The 17640-nt window shown below is 41.4% G+C and overlaps 1 protein-coding gene and 1 non-coding gene across 2 annotated transcripts; one reads left to right on the top strand and one right to left on the bottom strand.

The window, feature by feature from the left end:
* Positions 1-292: 292 nt before the first annotated feature.
* Positions 293-399, top strand: LOC111722089. The gene has a single exon (XR_002771032.1). It is a non-coding gene; the product is annotated as a U6 spliceosomal RNA (small nuclear RNA).
* Positions 400-12870: 12471 nt separating this feature from the next.
* Positions 12871-17057, bottom strand: FZD1 (frizzled class receptor 1). The gene has a single exon (XM_003782659.3). The coding sequence runs from the start codon at positions 16616-16618 to the stop codon at positions 14675-14677; it is 1944 nt and encodes a 647-aa protein (XP_003782707.1). The 5' UTR covers positions 16619-17057; the 3' UTR covers positions 12871-14674.
* Positions 17058-17640: the final 583 nt, after the last annotated feature.

Genomic DNA, 17640 nt, shown 5'->3' with positions numbered 1-17640 from the left:
CATGCGAAAATACGGAAGAACCTAGAAAACAGTATGCTAAGTGAATGAAGTTGGACAAAAAACCCACCTGTGTGATTGCCTTTCATGATGAATCTAGAATAAGCACATCTATCCTGAAAGAAAGTAGGTTAGTAATCGCAGGGGCTGGGGGCGGGAAGAATGAGGAGTAATTGCTAATGGGTCAACAGCTTCTGGTGACAAAATGTTCTAACCTTAGGTAGTTGTTAGCTGCACAACTCTGTGAAATACTTAAAAGCCACAGAATTTTATGTTTTTTTCAAGGTGTACTTTGGTGCTCACTTCAGCAGCACATATACTAAAATCGGAATGACACAGAGAATATGAGCACAGCCCCTGCACAAGGATGACATGCAAATTTGTTAAATGTTCTGTATTTTTACATTCAAGTTGGGGGTGGGGGAAGGGGAGAGAGGAGGAAGAGAGAGGGAGATGGGTAGGCTCTTACCTCCTGTGCACAATTTCAGGGTATATGGCACACCCCCAGATGAAGGGCTCAAATACAACTTGAACTTTGCTTTAGAAAAAACAAACAACGTAACCTAATCATTTGTGCCCTCATATTAATCCAAAATAAAAAATTAAATAAACCTCTTGAAAGGACAAAACAAAGGTGAATTTTACGGTTTATGAATTATATTCCAGTTAAAAAAATACTGAAGGAATGAATTGGGGTAAGTGGAATAGATCAATATCATTTTCTGTCCTTTGCTTGATTACCACTTTAACCAACTCTTCTTAGTTCACTGTCTCCATTATAACTGACTTTAAAAAATTCATTTAAAATATGCATGCCTTAGCCTTAAAATTAACACAATTTGTTGTTTGTTTGTTTGTTCAGAGACAGAGTTTCACTCTGTCACCCTGGGTAGAGTGCCTTGATGTAGTAGCTCACAGCAACCTCAAACTCTTATGCTTGAGCAATCCTCTTGCCTCAGCCACTTATGGTTGGGACCACAATTTGTTGTTTGGAAGGAATGGCTGCTAAATGACCATTGAATAGCCAACTCTTTTTTTAATCAGTCATGAACTGCCCCAAACAATTAAATATTAAAACTATGTACAAGTAATAAATTAGATCCAGAAGATATCTTTAAAATTCAACATCCATCTTTATGTAGACTATTTAATTTACATATTACTAAAAGGTTTATGTAAATAATATGTAAAATGTTTGTTTGCATACGTATTTTAATAAAAACATCTAAAATTGTTGTCCACACCCTCTAGCTAGACTGTAACATGGCACCCTACACGCCTGGAGGAGGCATTTCTTCCCAGTATATTCCACAGTATAAAGGAAGAGGCTGCTTGGAACTTTCCAAGCTACAGTGAATTCTACATTAAAATTACTTCATTCTAAAAAGATTTGATGTTCTTCTCTGTACTGTGATTCTTTCCTACACAGAATTAACATTCCTAGCATTCTTAACATGCTTAAGATAACAGAGTTTAGATATCTTAGATTGCGATTTTTTTTTTTAATCTTGTAAAATCAGTTGGGATATATATTTAGTTCCGTCTCACTCACATTTCCCAGTTACCTGGACGAATTGATGTAAGCAACAACAATGGGGCTTTGAAGCTCTCAGGTACAACAGTGGAAATGATCACATTTTTTAGTCAATGAATGAATTGTTCTTTCATAATGATTTGTTTATGGAAATAAATAGAGTAGTACCTTGATTAGTGAATTCCCTGGGAAAGAAAGGCCTTCTAAGAAGTCAGTCACATTAAAAACCTAAACAAACAAAATGCTCAGAAAGGTTGGGAAGCTGAGCTGCCTGAGCAACCTCTATACACACAGCTTCTGCCAAAGGCAGCCCCACTGAAAGCAGAGAGGCCCGCCCTGAGGGAAACCGGGAGTCTTTGAAGCCCCTCCCCGCCCCACCCATCAAGCTGCCACCTGCTGCCCTGTCTCCCTCCCTGGGGCTGCTGTCAGAAGCCCTATCTAAGCAAGAGAGAATGTGCATCCTTCCCCTTTCCTACTTAATGATTCGTTGACTGATACTAGTATTACTAAGTCTTATTAAAGGGATAACTCTAAATTAATCTACAGTTGTGAAATTAACACATACACCCCCTTTTAAATAAATGCTCAAAGAAATTTAGACCTAGACAAGGACTCAGTTGCCTTGGAGAGGGCCACACCAGGCTGGAATTTGGTTGTTTCTGATTTGGGCCTTTTGGGACAAAGGGCAGGCAGGACAGGCCTCCACCCTGTTAAGGAGCCTAGAAAAGTAGTTCTTATAGCTTCACTACAGGAGTGAAGTGTCCACAACATCTTTTAAAAGGGGCTTTTCAGGTGGGAGAAATTGTTAAGGCTTTGTCTTGCAGTTGTGTTTTATCGCAATGTTTCAAAGATAACTCAAGAATGACAACCAGCATCACAACCACCAGAATGGAAGTTTCTGAATGCCAGCCAAATTTAACAAGCTTCCTGGGTGATTCTTATGCACATTCAATTTTAAGAATTCCTAGTCACCCTTTGTCACCTCTGGTAAATATTGTATATTTTAAGGATCATCTGGTTTTAGTTTAGTTAGCATGGAATGAAGCTTCATTAAAACTTATCTTATCTGAGATTTTCAAACACACCCTACAACTCCTACATTAATTCAACTTGGCTGTAATGCAGCTGTACATTACTAAAACACATCTTTATTTAGAGAGCCATACTGCATTCAAGTGACCTCTGGTTTATTCCTAAACTATCCCTACTTGGGAAAAAAGCTACAAAGAAGAAGAATGATGTAAAAATTTTTTAAAAGATAAATGATAGTGGTATTAGAAGATAACTTTGCATATGCTTATTACTGATTTCTAGAAATTTTGCTATATCTTTATGCAATTTCTTCAAATCCACATGCTTAAAAATAATGCATATCTGGGAAGAATTAAGAACATTTGAAATTCTGCTTCTTAAATACTACCTTAAAAGACATGTTTGTTTGTTTTTTTCCTGATAGATATTTATGTATTTGGGAAGAAAATTCACACTTTGAGCCTTAATAGTATAAACACACACACAAAAGTCTTGCAGTTGATTTTTAGTGTAGATTAAAAATTACATTTTAGAGAACATTTTTAAGGATGCATTTGTAATACTGGAAAAATTTCTTCTCCAAAAATGTCAACATAACATTTTAACCTAGGGCAAGCCTATACCTTATCTAAATTTGTATAAAATGTAATCCAGGCAGTCAAGATTTATTTGGATTCTTTTGTTTATTTGGATATATTCTTTTTTGAAAAAATATTTAAATTAATATCATGAGGAGAGTTCCTCTACAAATATGATAATAAGAATTAAAATCTATAATCAGAGCTAGAAATACATATTGGCTTAATCAAAGATGAGGTGAACTAAGTTGATTTCTCATATCCAGCCCCTCACCAAAGAGCAAAAATACAACCTATTGACAGATGGGTTTCTGGTGAAAACCATACAGTTCTATCTCCTATAGTAAAACCAGTGGGATTTTATATGTTCACATAAAACATGAATCTAGAGAGATATGTATTAAAAAAAAACATACAGGGTAACACAAAGGGTAGGAAAGAAGGTGATATATAGCAAAGAAGAGGAAGAAAGATGACATCTGGAATAGAAAGAAATCTAGTAGAGTTAGAGCATTAGGACTGATCATAGACTTCTTAACAGAAAATAGAGTAAGGGATGGAGAGATCAATGGTAAATTGATCATTGACAGAAATATACCTTTAGAGAATGAAATGAGGAAGAGAAGAAATTTTAAAAGTCAGTTATTTTTTTAATGGAATTGTAAAGAATGAGAACATGGTAAAAGAAAATGCTTCAAGCTCTTTCCAACAGCTAAACAGACATAGAATAACAGTACTCCAAAGATGTCTCCCTTCTAATCCTTGGAACTTACCTTACATGGTAAAAGGGACTTTGCAGATATGATTTATGTCAAAAACCTTGAGGCAATAACCTAATCATGAGTTATTAAGAAGGGAACTGTTTCCAAATGGAGAGAATCAGCTGGTGAAAGAAAGGACTCAACCCAGTGTCACTGGTTTTGAAGATAGGAAATGGGTGCCATGTGCTATGGGATCAGCCTCTTTCTAGAACAGAAACTAGACGAGGTCAGAAAAGAGATTCCTCCAAAACCCCCATAAAGAAATAAGGCAATGTAACACCTTAATTTTAGCCCAACAAGACCAGTGCCAGAATTCCGATGTACAGAACAGTAAGATGATGAATTTGTGACGTTCAAGTTTGTGGTGAATTCTTACATCAGCAATAGAAAACTAATATACTAGACCTGGGGCTGAGCAAGGAACTAAAATAGCTTCTCTTATTCTATATGAGAAAATAATAAAATTGCTATTCAAACGTGTTGATACAATCCCTCTACCCTGCTCTACTTTGTATATCCAAATATATTCAGTCTATTTTAGCAGTATCGAAGGAACGTTTAATAACAACTATCAAGTAAGCTCCCTTTGGCAACATAGTCAACAAGGACAAACAAGGGACTCCTGCAATTGTCCAATTAGTTATCAATCTGAAAAGCATATTTCCCAAAAGAAATTATGATTCTCTTCCTGGTCATAATTTAGAGTGACCTCTAAATGGATTTTTGCCATGTTACTCAAGTATATAACCCACTAGTTAGGTCTGAATTGTTAGCAGCAATAAAGAAATTAACATGAAATACAGTAGTTCCTTCTTATCCTTGGGGGATATATTCCAAAACTTTCAGTAGATGCCTGAAATGGTATAGTGTGGAATGTTACGTATGCTAGAATTTCTCTGATACAATCAATCTATGATAAAGTTTAACTTACAAATTAGAAACAGTAAGAGATTAACAATAACTAATAATAGAACAATTATAACAATATACTATAATTAAAATTATATGAACATGTACACTCCTTCTCAAAATGATTTATTATACTGTATAGTACTCATCTATTTTAGGCTGTGGTTGACTGCCAGTAATTGAAACCTCAGAAATTGAGGGGAGACTGCTGTAGGGCCATGCATCACTTAACAGCAGGGATATGTTTGGAGAAGAGCATCCATAGGATATTTTTGTCACCATGCAAACATTACAGAGTATACTTACACAAACCTAGATATTACAGTACAGCCCCCTACACCCCTAGACTCAATGGGACCGCCTATTGTTCTAGGCTACAAACCTGAACAGCACGTTACTGTACCAGATACTATAGGCAATTGTAACACCATTGTAAGTATTTATGTAATATATCTAAATATAGAAAAGGTATAGCAAAAGTGTAGTGTTATAACCTTATGGGACCACCACTGTATATGTTGTCATTGACCTGAATGTCATTATGCCGGGCATGACTGTGATATGTCTCAATGCATACATTAATGCTTAGAAATGCACGTAGGCTTTCGGAGCAACATTGCTGGTTGATTAATACACTGTATTATTTGTGTCATTTGACCTTAATGTTGCTCATTAACTTAATCTTTTATGTAAGTAAAGGAAGTCTTGGACAACATGTTAACCCTGAAAAGACATGCAGGAAAAATATAGCCATGAGTTTGGCTCATGGCCTCTAAATTTCCACTGCAGGTAATAGTGAACAGTAGAAGGAGAAGAACAGACAGAGTGTTAGGGGAGAGATGAGAGAAGAGAGGGGGAAAGGTGCAGAGGAGAATAAGAAGAGGAAAATAGAAAAGAAATGCACAGGGTGGAGAAGAAAAGTCTCAGCTTTAGAGATGGCTCTATAAAAATACCATTTTATATATTATTTCTTTGATCCTCCCAACAGCCAAGTGAATTAGTACAAAATTATAATTATTACCATTTAAAATAAATAGATCTGAGGCTAAGAGCTGGTTGGGATTCAAGCCAGATCTTGTAAGTCTGATGTTCTTTCCATGATGATACTTAATTTCTCTGTCCAGTTCCAAGTTATCTTGAAACTGATTTCTTTTTTAAAAGAGGAAGAGGAAAGATCACATTTCCAATCCAGCATTATGTCTCTATTCAAAAGATGCTTCCACTCAATTCTTCTACTCAGTCCCACCAGGGAGAATAGTTGACTTTGATTTTCATTATATCCCTTTCTTCCCACCCCTCTTCAATGTGAAATGACGCCAACTTGTTTGCCTGTAGGGCATGAACCTCCTGCAAGAGTCTCCTCACATTTACCCCCACTGTCAATGAACACACACACACACAGCTCCAGGGCACCATGCCCCTCTGTGGGAGCTCTCCGTCAGAATGTCTGCCTGTGAATTTGCCATATTTGGATCTAGAACATACTCTTAAATGCTTCTTCCTCTAACCTCAAAACACTCTTGTAGCCAGCCCAGCCCTCCCCAATGAGAGCCTTCTTTCTCCTAATTAGGACCTAGTTCCATTCAAAGGTCATGCCCACTTCACTGTAGAATGATTGATATTAAATTTAACCAGAGTCTGAAAAAATAAAAAGTAGAAAATATCCTAGGTGTGTCCAAGAAAACTCAAGTGTAGTGATAAAGTCAGAGGACAGGTGACCAGAAAGATGGCAGAAAGGCCCCTAGTCACCTTGGGTTCCTTTAGTGATCAGAATATCTTTTTTCAAAGAAGGGGTAGTCAAAGCTGAGCAGAGTCCTTCAGACTCAGCCCCCTCTGTAATTAGCTTAATGTGAATGATAACTCTCACGTTATCACAAAGCTTCACCATTTACAAAAGGGCTCTCACCCCTATCATTCCATTGGATCCTGTGGGTTGGACTTTACTCAAGGTCCCTTAATCAAGAAAGTCGGAACAGAACTCAGGTTTTCTGGGTCCCAGGCTAAGTTCTTCTCTGTACCTTAACACCTTCAGTAATGCAGGGAATTACGGAAATGTGAAATATGAACTATATTATCAGAATACTAACAAATGCCTCGCATAAGCCACCAAGTTTGTGACAGCAGGCTGAAAGGCAACGACTCCTCTGCAATATAATCAGGGGATTCATCCGTTTAAAATAAAATTCACAGCTCAAAAATAAAGCCCAGGTTGTATACATAGTAAATTCATATTTCCCGTTTATATTTTATAAATTTAATATATTTTACTATTAAAAATATATATTTCACAATTTTAATTATTCTTCTAGAGTAGTGATTTTTAACCAGTGTCTCATGAGAGAATCTTAGGTGAGATGCAAAATTTTTTAAAGATCATCAATTAAATTATTTTCAAAAGAAATTCAAAGCACAGTGTTTCTTACTCTTTTTTTTTTTAATCAACATAATTTAAGTGGGCCCCGGAAGTTTAACTACAGGTTTGAGTGTGCCATGAGATAAAAAAGTTTGAAAACATTGCTCTAGAAAAGGTTTCTCACCTTTGGCACTCTGGATCAGGTCATTCTTTGTTGTCAGGGTGTTCTGTGCATCACAGAATGTTTAGTACCATCCTGTGCTCTAGGTGTTCAATGTCCATAGCACTCCCACCCCCATCATGACTAACAAATATGCGTCCAGATGTTACCAAATGTCACCTGGGAGGCAAAATTTCTCCCATTGAGAATCAGCTCTAGAGCCTAATGTATACTATAGGTACTTCTTGAAGTAATTACAATATCTGCATGTCTTTTTATTTGTTTACATTGAGTTTGATTAGGACATAGCATGGGACTGGGGGATAGTGGCTGGCATCTATAATCTTAGCACTCTGGGAGGTTGAGGAGGGAGGATCCCCTGAGCTCAGGAGTTTAAGACCAGCCTGAACAAGAGCAAGTCCCCATCTCTACTAAAAATGGAAAAAGCCAGGCATGGTAGAATACATGGTAGTCCCAGTTACTTGGGAGGCTAAGGCAGGAGGATTGGTTGAGGCCAGGTATTTGAGGTTGCTGTGAGACATAGCACTCTAGCCCGGGCACTCTGTCTCAAAAAAGACATAGCATGGATAATGTTGTGATTTCAACAATCAAGGCAGTGCAATTTTATATGCATTATGAGAATGCATATAATGTTGTACTCAAAAAAGAGAGAGACTAATTCTGATTAAAGAGTTTCATATAGAAATGTAAAGGTCTTAGATTGCATGGTCCACACAGTACTTTCTACAATTTTCAATAATCACAGTATAATTTTTAATTTAGAAGAAAAATTTTTTCCCCAAGACAGGGTCTCTGTCACCCTTGATAGAGTGCAATCATATCAGCATAGCTCACTACAACCTCAATCTCCTGGGCTCAAGCCATCATCCTGCCTCAGCCTTCTGAGTAGCTGGGAATGCAGAACCATACCTCCCTCCAGGCTAATTTTTCTATTTTTTGTAGAGACAGTGTCTTGCTCTTGCTCAGGCTGGGCTCAAATTCTTTGGCCTCAAGCAATCTTCCTACCTTGATATCTCAAAAATCACAGCATAATTTTAAGATTTAATTTACTTCTTTTTTCTTCTTGTATATACAACTTTTCATTTTGGGAAAAGTGTGGGTGCTAAAACTACTTACCTCTGAGGAAAAAGTATGACAATTAAATCAGGTTCATGTAAAGCCATTTGGGGGCAATTTCTGCTTGAGTTTGTAATCTCACTCCAAGGGACTGCATTATTGTACAGGAAAATAAATATAAATGTGCAAAAACCTAATTGTTACTTACAATCTGACAAATTTTAACATCCATTAAAAAAAAAGAGAGAATACTTTTGAGAGTCTTTTCTAAAAATAGCTATTTAACCTAATTCATGAGGGTTCAGTGACTGGTTAGATTCCGTATCTGTGCCCAATTCCTTCAGGAAGCAAAGGCTAAGGGCAGAATGGCCAAGATAGTCAATGTGGTTTGTTCCATTACATCTTCATGTTTCATTCAGTTTCTGTTGATTGGTACTCACTGTAAAGACCAGTTACAAAGGGCTGTATTCACTGGCTTTTCATTTGGTAGTTAGAAAAAAATGCTATGGCCACAGAGGAGTTCTTTCAATGCTGGACCAGTGACCAACATTTAAACTTTTACTCTATTTTGTGGAGTCACAATTTAATCCACAGAATAGGCTTACCAGCCACCCAGTGTGTTCACAACTTCTCTGGTTTTACCAATGAAAGTCTCATATCCCCCCCCAAACATCTCAGTCCTTGGCAAACCTGGACCGTTGGTCAATTTATCCAATGAGTTTTGAGTTTTTGACAGAGCATTTGTTGCAGCATTTGTTAACTTTTAAAAATATTTTCAAAGAGTCAGAAATACAAAATGAAGAATACTACCTAAATCTACTTGTCAAGAAAGAACAGATGGAATGATCAAGCAGCACATGGGATGTGGACTAAGCATCTAACTAGCCTGTCTGACTTCCAGGTATTTGCTGCTGCAGTTGTGAAGACAAGCATTTCCAAGGGCAAGGGAACAGTGTGTCTCAGAGTGCTTCATTTAAGCAAGGACATGCTGCCAACTTGAAAGGAAATAAAGGCCACACTTTGTCTGTGGGGGGATCCTGCAGTTATTCCCCTGCAAATTTAATTCAAACAGGTATTGAGATCTAAAATATGGAGATATCCACAAATTAGAGGATACTTCTTTTTCAAAAAGGCGGTTTCAAAAAGGCAAGGAAAGTAGTCCAGGCCATAGAGAAGTACATCAAAGCGGTGAGAGTGGCTCCTTTTCATGTTAATCACTGTATTGTTATGAAGGTGTTTTGAAACGCTATAGCATGAATGAAATTTCTTGAGATATTTATATAAAATATGCATATTATAAATTTTAAAACTTAAAAATTGCTTTTGAGTAAGTTGCTTACATCTCCTAAGGTGTGTAAAATGTACAAATCAATGCTGCTCTGATTCTTTGCCTTTAGAAGCATTAGTTATACAATTATGCCACTCAACTTGTGTATTAATAATTCTATAAGAAAATGCAGTGTTATTTGAAATTTATCATTCCAAAATATACCTCTTAGGATACTAACATCTTAAAATAAAAAGATTTATTTAAAGAAATATCTCCTTCGGAAAATAGTATCTTCTTCCTTCAAGCAGTTTAGTTAAGAATCTGCTTGACTCATAAAACTGGTTATGATGCACAAAATATTTATTACTTGATCATTGTAAGATAGACTTATAAATTGTACTTGTGCCTACCCACTATATCACATGAGAGAGGTTTCTCTGATTTGTCTGAACTGTTATTAGGGTCCCAAACCAACCTATAAATAAAAATCCCCAAAGCAAGTGGTATATTTGAATAGTAACTTGATTCCTTAATGTACTTGAGACACTTGTCACCACAGATCATGATAAAACTTAGAAAAATGAGTCTAGAGATTGTGTTTTAATGGCCAGTTTCTAAGCAAGGCGTTTTGTCACTATTAAGTGTTACAGTTTAACATATCCATCGTCAAATGTATGACCAAAGCGAATAAAAATACTTAAGCTCAAAATCATAAGGGAATTCTCAGTCATGATTGAAACTCTTTGAGTTGAAATACTGTTTCTCAAATTTTGAAGGATATTGGCATCTGCAAATAGTTCAAAATATAGAGATATGCATCTTGGGAGTCATCAAAATAAACTTTACCTTGTTTAGCAGTTCCCTTGTAAGATCCCATTTCAAAGACTAAAATATAGTCTTTAGTGGAAGGTAGTATTGAAATTCCTTTATAGTCATGTAGCTAGAGAATTCTAATATATAGTCTATGTCTTGTTTTGGCTCCTATAAGTTAATCTCTCAAGACTTTGATACTATGTATGAGTGTATTCTGTATTCAGTGACAGTATCATTAGGGTCCACCAATAGACAAATGCAATGACTATATTTTGTTTCTAATCTCTTAGGCTTCTTAGTTCCATAGAATATTATATACTATAATCAGAAATGTATCAGGGATATCCAATGTCGCACACGGGTATTAATAAATTGCATGTGCATTATATAAAATATAGCCTATAGCCAATAGATGAATTAGAAAGCAATAGAAACAACAGTAGCTGAAAACACATACACACACACACACACAGTTAAATAGGATACCTTAAAAAAAATGTATACCAAGATTGAAACATGTTATCAGGGAAAGCCATCTGAAGCCAAGTCCTGAAATGGTCTGTGATTTGGTCAATTTTTTTCTTAATTGGACACCAACACTTCACTGTGGTTTCCTTTCCAAGTTAAATGCTGGACTTTAGGAATGAGGCATCTACGGTAGAAGGCGTCAGTACTTACAGTGGAGACAAAAGGAACAGGAAAGCAAACTCAGGCTGATGAGTGACCACCACAGGACAAGCTGTACGATCTGGGCCAGCTCTTTTACATGTGTTTGACATTGGCTGGATCTGAAATGAAAAATATGACTCTCTGTCCCCACAAAGTTTAAGTGAAAAATTGTTTCGTGTGTTTGTGTTTTTTAAACAGCTTTGGAAGGCTTTCATACTAGTTATATATTTACTCTAAAATTGACTCTAATTGATTGTGGGTTAAAAAAAAAATAGGCAAGAATAAATCATCTGAAAATACAGTTTGCCATGGAAACAGTATACTAATAGGACAATACCCCCAGTAGCTTTATGGTTTTCTAGGGAAGTCCTGTTTTACCAGTAATATCAAAAGAAACAAAAGAATAAACCGGTTTTCAACATGCTGCATAATTTAAAACAAATTATTTTGTAAAAACAAAGCCTAGTGGTAACTTAAAAATGTCTTTTCAAACTATTTAAATCCAGCAAATAAAACCATTCTGCATCAAATTTATAGTCACATCATCTTAAGGATGCTCACAATATGACTGCTTTAAAATTTATTCCTTGGATAGAGACTAATAATATAAAAAAAAGGCTTTCCCTGGGAATTATCTAATTCAACCACCTAGTAAGAAGATATATTTTAATTTGGTCCAACATTTACTACTTTTTGTGTGTGTCTACACAATAAAACCTTTACAGATATCTTCTATATTAATGTAATAAAGAATAAAGGAACATAAAATTGCATCTTGCTACTTAAAATCAAATGCTAGATTTTCAATAAGATTTAATTTTTTTCCTCTGCCATAAAATGAATACCAATGATTTATAAGACAATTGCTTTGTAATCATGAAAGTAACTCTATGTATCAATGATCTTCATTTTACTTGTCATTTTATCACAAAACGTTTTCATGGAAAAATTTAGTAATGATATTTTTAACCTACAAAGGTATCTGAGGCTTTCCATCTAGCATTTTCCATTTCTTATAACCATACTCCCATATTATGAAATGTACAAGTAAACTTTGTATCCCTATAAAAATTAATGTGTATAATTTTCTAAATAAACACATGCACATATGTACACACTCATAAAAATCCTAACTCAGAGCAAACCAGCTAGGTGATGTCTCTGGAGAAAGTCCCTTGAATGATAAAAAATGGGTATTCAGAAGCAAAAAACAAAACACCCTTATAAACCAAATTGCTGTTTAAAATGCTTATTAAACAGTTACCCATTTATTGTCTATTTATGGTTTTGTAATATCCAAGATTATGGAATAAGACAACAGCTCACAAAAATTTTGACAAAAGGTGATGGCTTAAAAATAAACCTCTGTATTATAAAAGGCCATGTAAATTTACTCCTTGGAAGAAAAAGAAAGCTTTAATATTAAAATTAGAGTTCTTTTTGTAATAATCCTCTCTGAGTAAAGAAATAATTTGCAAGCTTATATTTTCTACGGTCAGGAAAATAGATCTTTTCTTGGGACTTCATAAATGCCAATCACAACAATGCAAATAGAGTAATTCTCTGGAAGGACTGGTCTGAAGGTCTAAGGATAGACTTTTTCACTAAATTCCTAAATGTTTATACTTTGGGACTAGCTATGAGACACTACAAAATGTAAAGACAGTGCAGACAGTTCAAGTTCTATTACTTTCAGGCACAAAAACCACATAATTTTGTACAAAACTTTGATTTTTTTTTATTTGCGAAATTAAAAATATGGTATTTTATATATATATATAAACTTCTATTCCTCTATAAATATAGATGATTTTGTGATCGTGAACAGAATAAATGCATACCAAATTCAAAGACCGATGTCATTTTCGGGTATGACGGACATAGATAAATTTAGGTCCTAACTACCGGCATTTTGATAAACTCTCAAAGTTCAAAACAATACAATCAGGAGGACTGCTCATCTCCTTCACAGAGAACTAAAATGGCTTTGAAAGATGTACATTTGACATATTTCTGTAAACCCAAAAAAGGAGCACACAGGATTGAAAGCAGTAGACCGCAGCAGTCTCCCTTTAGCATGCATGCTCAGATTTGATTTATTTCAGGAGTTAACCCCATCCATTTCCCCCCGCTTTTACCTCCTGAAATCTTACCGGGTTATTATTAGTAGGGTGGATTGTTCCTCAGAATGTTTTGCTGAATAACAATCAAACTGTTCAAAGTGTACAACTTCTACATTTTTAAAGCTTCTGATATATGTTTGATTATTATTTGATTAAAAGTAAGAAAATAAAACTTCATTTTGAGGAAGTCCAGTACACTGAAATCTCCTTTTTCAATTTTTGTTACTACTGTCCTGTTAACGAAAGCAAAGATCATTGCCTTAACAAAACTTTCCAGGTGACCTCAACGTTTCCATTTTACAGAAGGGTAAAATCTGAGTGCGGGCTGTCTCATTCCTCAAGGCAGGGTGCCAGGCATCAGTATGCAATTAGAATTAACGTTTTATAACCCCTACCTTCTCTCTCTTCTAACCCACACAAAGCTTCGTGCCTCTTCCCAAATCTCCTTAACCACATCTTTCCATGACGCTGGCTGGCCAAACCCATACCAGGTTTTAGACACTAGAGAATGAAATGAGCTCATTCACCAAAAATCAGAGTTTAAAAAGTTTGGCAATGGTTATTCCACTCACCCTCTAACCACTTGAGGGGAAGGAGGGAGGGAGTGCCTGGACGTTAGATGTGAGCTCGAAGGGAGGCTGCAACTGCCAGCGCCCACACCCATGGGACCCCAGGAATTTGGGGAAAGGTTCTGGACAGTTAAAATTCAGCTTCAGGGAGTCAAAGGGACAGGCCTTTCCAATCTGCCGCTGAACACTGGAGGAACTGGAATGGGCAGGGGCCCACCTCCGGATTTGGAAGCCTGGTGCAGCTTCTTCTCTATCTCACAAGCCCCTACCCGAAGCAAGGAAAGGAAAGGCGGCGGCAGTGGAGAAGGCGGGCGGTGACTCGGCGCAGGCCCCCGCCCCCGGCGCGCCCGCAGCGCCGAACTCGCCCGGAGCGGACTCCCTGGCAGGCCCGAGCACCGCGGAGGGGAGAGGAGGGAGGACGATCGAACGCACTCTGCCAATGCGTTCATCTCCCCTGCAGTGCTCCGAAAAGGGCAAGAAGAAAAATCCTGAAATGGTTAAAACACCCTAAATAATTAAAAAAAATAAAGAAAAACATGTGATTGATCATTTAAATACAAATATACTTACAAAAATCTTACACGGGGTATTTACAATCATAAAAGCACACAATCCTAGTACCAGAGTGTGAGGGCAAGAGGTCGGTCCATCCCCCCTCTGGCGGTCGGGCACTACTCTGCCATAGGGACGGAAGCTTTCGCAGGAGCTGTTGTGTGCTTAGGAGCCTGCGAAAGTGTGTCTAGTGAGCAAGCCGGAGCAGCCGGGCTTGGCCTGGACGCCACCGGGCTGGCTGTCTGGCCAGGGCTGGGAATGAGCTGCGCCCCCGACGTCAGACAGTGGTCTCCCCCTGTTTGCTATTGGTGAGCCGCGTGTAGAACTTCCTCCAAGAGTTGAGCGTCTTGCCAGACCAGATCCAGAAGCCCGACGTGATACCCACGATCAGCGTCATGAGGTACTTGATCATGAAGACGGTGAAGTCTGGGCTCATGGGCGGGTGCGGCGGGGCGCCTCCGCCCGCCTGCAGGTGAGGGCAGGGAATGGCATAGCTCTTGCAGCTCTGGGCCACCCAGCTGCGCTCCCACTGGTCCCGAAAGGCCTGCTCGTAGAAATAGCAGGCGATGACGATGGTGGCGGGCACCGTGTAGAGCACACTGAAGACGCCGATGCGCACCATCAGCTTCTCCAGCTTCTCCGTCTTGGTGCCGTCGTGCTTCATGATGGTGCGGATGCGGAAGAGCGACACGAAGCCGGCCAGCAGGAAGGAGGTGCCGATGAACAGGTACACGAAGAGCGGGGCCAGCACGAAGCCACGCAGTGCATCCACGTTGTTAAGCCCCACGAAGCACACTCCGCTCAGTACATCGCCATCCACCTGGCCCAGCGCCAGGATGGTGATGGTCTTGATGGCCGGGACAGCCCAGGCGGCCAGGTGAAAATACTGCGAGTTGGCCTCGATGGCCTCGTGGCCCCACTTCATGCCGGCCGCCAGGAACCAGGTGAGAGACAGTATCACCCACCAGATGGAGCTGGCCATGCTAAAGAAGTACAGCATCATGAAAAGGATGGTGCAGCCCTCCTTCTTGGTGCCCTGCGCCACAGTGCGCGCCCCGTCCTCAGCGAACTTGTCATTACACACGACCCGGTCCTCCAGCAGGAAGCCGGCGATGTAGGCCACGGCCACGGCCGTGTAACAGCCGGAGAGGAAGATGATGGGCCGCTCTGGATAGCTGAAGCGCCGCATGTCCACCAGGTACGTGAGCACCGTGAAGAGCGTGGAGGCGCAGCACAGCACGGACCAGATGCCGATCCAGGTGCGCGAGAAGCGCAGCTCCTCGGGCCCGAAGTACATGAGCCCATACACCTTGGTCGGCTCACAAGGCGCGCCGCAGTCCTTCTCCCCCAGGAAGTGGTAGTTGAGATAGGAGGGCACCTTGAGGGCGCGCGGACAGGAGAACTTGCCTCGCTCCGAGGCCCCCGCGAAGCCGCTGCGGTGCCCTCCGCCGCCGTGCTGGGGGTTGCTGGTCCAAAACTCCGGTAGCAGCGAGGGCGTCGGGGTGCCCTTGTCGGACGTATTCTGCCCCACGCACAGCTCGCCGGCGCCGTGCACCGGGAACTTCTCGCACTTGAGCGTATCTGGCCACTGGAAGCCGAACTTGTTCATGAGCGCCTCGCAGCCCTGGCGCGCGCGCTCGCACAGGGAGCGGCAGGGCGGCAGCGCCTGCTCCAGCACTGTGCACACCGGCGCGTACATAGAGCACAGGAAGAACTTGAGCTCCGCGGAACACTGCACTTTCACCAGCGGGTAGAACTGGTGAACCTCCAGGCCCGCGTCCTCCTGGTTCGTGTGGCCCAGCAGGTTGGGCATGATGGTCTGGTTGTACGCAATGTCTGTGCACAGCGGGATGGAGATGGGTTGGCAATAGCCATGGTCGGGGATGGAGATGCCCCGCTCGCCGTTGTACTGCTGCCCGCTCTGCTGCTGCTGTGGGGGTGGTGGTGGTGCCGGTGGTTGCTGCCCCGGCCCGGGCCCCTGGCCTGGCCCCTGGCCCGCAGCCTGCGCACGGACCCCCAGCAGCAACGGAGCCTCCAGCAGCCAAAGCAACAGAAACAGCTGGCGCGCCAAGCGCCGGGGGTCAGCTGGGGGGCGGCGGCGGCTGCCTGCGTCCCCGCTCCCCTCCTCCGCCAGCCCGGCTGGGAGCGCCCCGGCACAAAGTTCCCAGCTTGCGCCAGCGGCGGCGGCCCGGGACTTCTTAGGCACCTCCTCCTCAGCCATACTTTCTCGGCTCCTTTCTTGGCGGCGCTCCGCTGGGGCTGGTAGTGGCAGTACCGGCGGCGGCTTCCCCTGCGGCCAGGGAGATCTCTGTGCCGGTGCCCTCCGTCGAGGCCGAGCTGTGCTCGGCCCGCTGCCCCGGCTCCTGCTCTGAGTCCCGCAGCCGCCGCCGCCGCGGAAACTTGCGATTCATGAAGCGCAGGCGGCAGGGACAGCCCTGGTGGCTCGGGTTCGCTGGAGTCGTGTCCCGCCTTCCTGTTCCTCGGCTCGCTGGCTCCCGGCTGGCAGCGCCGCGCTAGTGGCCGCGGCCCCGTAGAGCGCGCAACTCACCGCAGCCCAGCGGCCTCGGGTCCCCTCTGCGCCTCCGCCTCCTCCTCCGCCGCCGCCTGACCATTTGTGTCAATCCCTCAACTCGCTCCCTCTCCTCTCCCTCGCGCGCCCTCAGACCGGTTTCCAGGCGCCCCGCAGTCTGTCTTTCACCGGGAGGGAGGAGCCTTGAAACCGACGCAGAACTAGAGGCTCAGGGACCGTCGCCCAATCGCGGCACCGGCTTCCCGGCGCAAAGGGAGCCGGCCGCCTCCCAGCCAGAGCCAAAGCTGGCGGCGAACTGGAGGAGGAGGAGGCGGGAGGAGGAGGAAGTGGTGGTAGTGGCACTGCTCAGGCACAAAGAGTAGGTTTGCTATGAAGCGGGACAGGCTTGGTTGCTTTTGCTTTGGCGGAAGAAAGGGCGAGGATAAGTAGGAGAATGGTCCCATATGCTGCTGGAGATAATGAATAGGAGTCGGAGGACCGCGGGACTTGGCTTTTCTTTCCTTTTATCCATTTTCCTGTTTAAAAATCCAGCTCCTAGAGCTGGCTGCAAACAGCAAACCGAGCGCTGCTATGAGAACAGATGCCTTTGACTTAAGAAGTGCACGGTTTCCTTTGAGTTTGTGTCTGTCGAGGTTTAGTCTAAAATATTACTCTAATAAATCCTAAAGTTTGCAGGCTGGGCTTGGCGGGCTTTGGACGCGCCATTTCCCCGG

The sequence above is a fragment of the Otolemur garnettii genome, unplaced genomic scaffold (genome assembly GCF_000181295.1).
Source record: "Otolemur garnettii isolate 467f Iridium unplaced genomic scaffold, OtoGar3 scaffold00005, whole genome shotgun sequence".
Lineage (NCBI taxonomy): Eukaryota > Metazoa > Chordata > Mammalia > Primates > Galagidae > Otolemur > Otolemur garnettii.
The sequence above is the reverse complement of the archived record's forward strand: the minus strand, read 5'-3'. Positions and strand labels throughout refer to the sequence as shown.